Source organism: Etheostoma cragini, chromosome 10 (assembly GCF_013103735.1).
Source record: "Etheostoma cragini isolate CJK2018 chromosome 10, CSU_Ecrag_1.0, whole genome shotgun sequence".
Lineage (NCBI taxonomy): Eukaryota > Metazoa > Chordata > Actinopteri > Perciformes > Percidae > Etheostoma > Etheostoma cragini.
Genome location: NC_048416.1, coordinates 4,247,340 through 4,249,629, shown reverse-complemented (window position 1 = coordinate 4,249,629; position 2,290 = coordinate 4,247,340). Strand labels below are relative to the sequence as shown.

Here is a 2,290-nt window from a genome sequence, read left to right as displayed (position 1 = left end):
CTACATAAATAAGCCGGACAGAGTTGTCCCTCATCAGGCGATAAAAACCCTGCTGTCCCCTGGCGTCCTGTTGGCTCAAAACTCCACAGACTAAGTCCACAGGTACAAATTAGTTTTGCACCAAATGTATCACAAGAATATGATGCAAAACTCGAGAGCGCAGACTTGCCGCTGTGTGATGCGAGAGAGCACACTGCAGCGACAGATACGAGAGGTTGTAATGACTGAGTTGTGGTTGTACTGGAAAAGTGACTTAAGTGAAAAAAACACGAGTACAGATTTTTTTCACAAGCTCTCAAGTCACATTTTACAAGTGCTCACATCGCATCTGCGCTCTCAAGTCACATTTTACAAGTGCTCACATTGCATCTGTGCTCTCAAGTCATATTTTACAAGTGCTCACATCGCATCTGCGCTCTCAAGTCACATTTTATAAGTGCTCACATCGCATCTACGCGCTCTCAAGTCACATTTTACAAGTGCTCACATCATATCTGCGCTCTCAAGTCATATTTTACAAGTGCTCACATCGCATCTGCGCTCTCAAGTCCTATTTTACAAGTGCTCACATCGCATCTGCGCGCTCTCACTTATGCACCATATTTACCTTCATAACTTTTATGCCTTTCTGTCACATCTACAGCAGTCAGATTTGCTGTGTTCAGTTGGAACAAATCACCGCACATGGCTAGACACTGGTACTGACATTTTGAGCCTGCGTAGAGGCTAAAAACAGGTTTAAACTTGCCCTGTTTAACCCTGTTGGGAACTAAATCTAGCAGGAGGATAACTCAGTGTAGTCTGCGCTGATTGTTTTCATTTGTTACACTACTCACAGCACTACACATAAAAAAAAAATTGAGCTACACGTTGAAATCAACTGGAATTCTCCTTTAACTGTCATTTCCACATGATGCTCACTATTTTCTTATAGGACTGTAGTTTAAAATGCTCGTATTTAAGGTACATTATATATACACTGTTGGTGAAGTTGCATTGATTACTTTGACATGTAATTCAACGTTCAATGTTAAGTTTACCGATTTAAGCAAATGCATGAGAATTACCACCACGGCATAGAAGTGTTTGCGTGTAATTGTTAATTCAACCTTTCTGCAGAGAAGGGACGGCGATCTCCAAGTTTGGCACCCTTTGAAACAAAGGGATGGATGTCTGCTCATGACACAGCAGGTCAAGGATGTAGGAGAGCCAGGTGCATCCTAGAAGAAAATACAAAAAAGATAATACAACAATGTAAACATGAGTAAAATGAGATGAGCCTATATAGATGAAATAAGATCATCCAAGCCCCTCATTTCCATATGCTCTTCTCATCCAGAGCTACAGTTTAAAGCGCAGCATGTGCTGTCCCTGTGTGCTCACTGACCTGCTTTAGGGTAGGAATCAATAAGTATATCATCTGGCCTGGCCTGGAAGTTTTGAATCTTCTCCCAGTTGTCTGTGAAATAGTGAGTCATGCAGACTCCGTGGAAATCAAACAGTTCTGGTCGAGAAATGACATCCATCTTTCAAAAGAGAAGACGAAGAAAAGATAGAAAATATACAAAACACATGATCATTGTGGAATCAAACTGAAGTCAGATTGTTTTGAAAAATTACTTTTACAAGTCATCATAAAATAAAGGAGAGAAATGGCATTCACAGTGTGGTAATCCTAATTTTACTTAAGTAGAGGATCTGAATACTTCTTCCAACATTAACTATGAGTCTTACAAATGTTACCTCCATGTTGCATGTTGAGCAATTAACACTGTTAAAAAAGTCTGTAGGAATATGTGTAGCCTAAATGAAGAAATTGGCTGTAATCGTTTTTCACAGGTGTTTTTCCGTATTTTGGAGACAGAAAACAGAAATGGTCCTTAAAGGTAAAGACGATGTGCCTTAGAGAATTTTTCGTATTTGGGTTAACAGTAGTGTCCCTTAAATTTAGTAGAAACGATACTAGTAATTTTTCTGCCAGGACATTTTTCTTTTTTACAGATTTCTTTCTTACAGTACATACCTTGTCCGTATTACTGATGATGTCCTCCTGGTTGTGTTTTCCTTTTCTTCCAGTGTGTTTCTACCAGTGTGTTAATAGTAGCCGAAGCATTTAACCCTTCCAAGCCAACCTGTCTTGGACCTTGATCATGGCAAACAAGTGCACAAGACCAGACCCAGGTCAAAGCAGGTCAGTGAGCACACTGAAACAAGTGGCGGTTTTCCACTGCGTGGTATCTACTCGACTCGCCTCGGGTCTACTCGCTTTTTTTGGTTTTCCATTACGAAA

General features: G+C 40.3%; 1 protein-coding gene across 1 annotated transcript in view; it reads right to left on the bottom strand.

The window, feature by feature from the left end:
• Window positions 1–2,047, bottom strand: part of LOC117952269 (cytosolic sulfotransferase 2-like) — a 7,895-nt gene extending 5,848 nt beyond the window's left edge. Inside the window, exons 1-3 of the mRNA XM_034884416.1 lie at window positions 2,024–2,047; window positions 1,388–1,526; window positions 1,108–1,220 (exon numbers count right to left, since the gene is read on the bottom strand). Of these exons, the coding sequence (XP_034740307.1) occupies window positions 1,108–1,220; window positions 1,388–1,526 (252 nt within the window). The 5' untranslated portion in view covers window positions 2,024–2,047. The remainder of the gene's footprint in view (window positions 1–1,107; window positions 1,221–1,387; window positions 1,527–2,023) is intronic.
• Window positions 2,048–2,290: the final 243 nt, after the last annotated feature.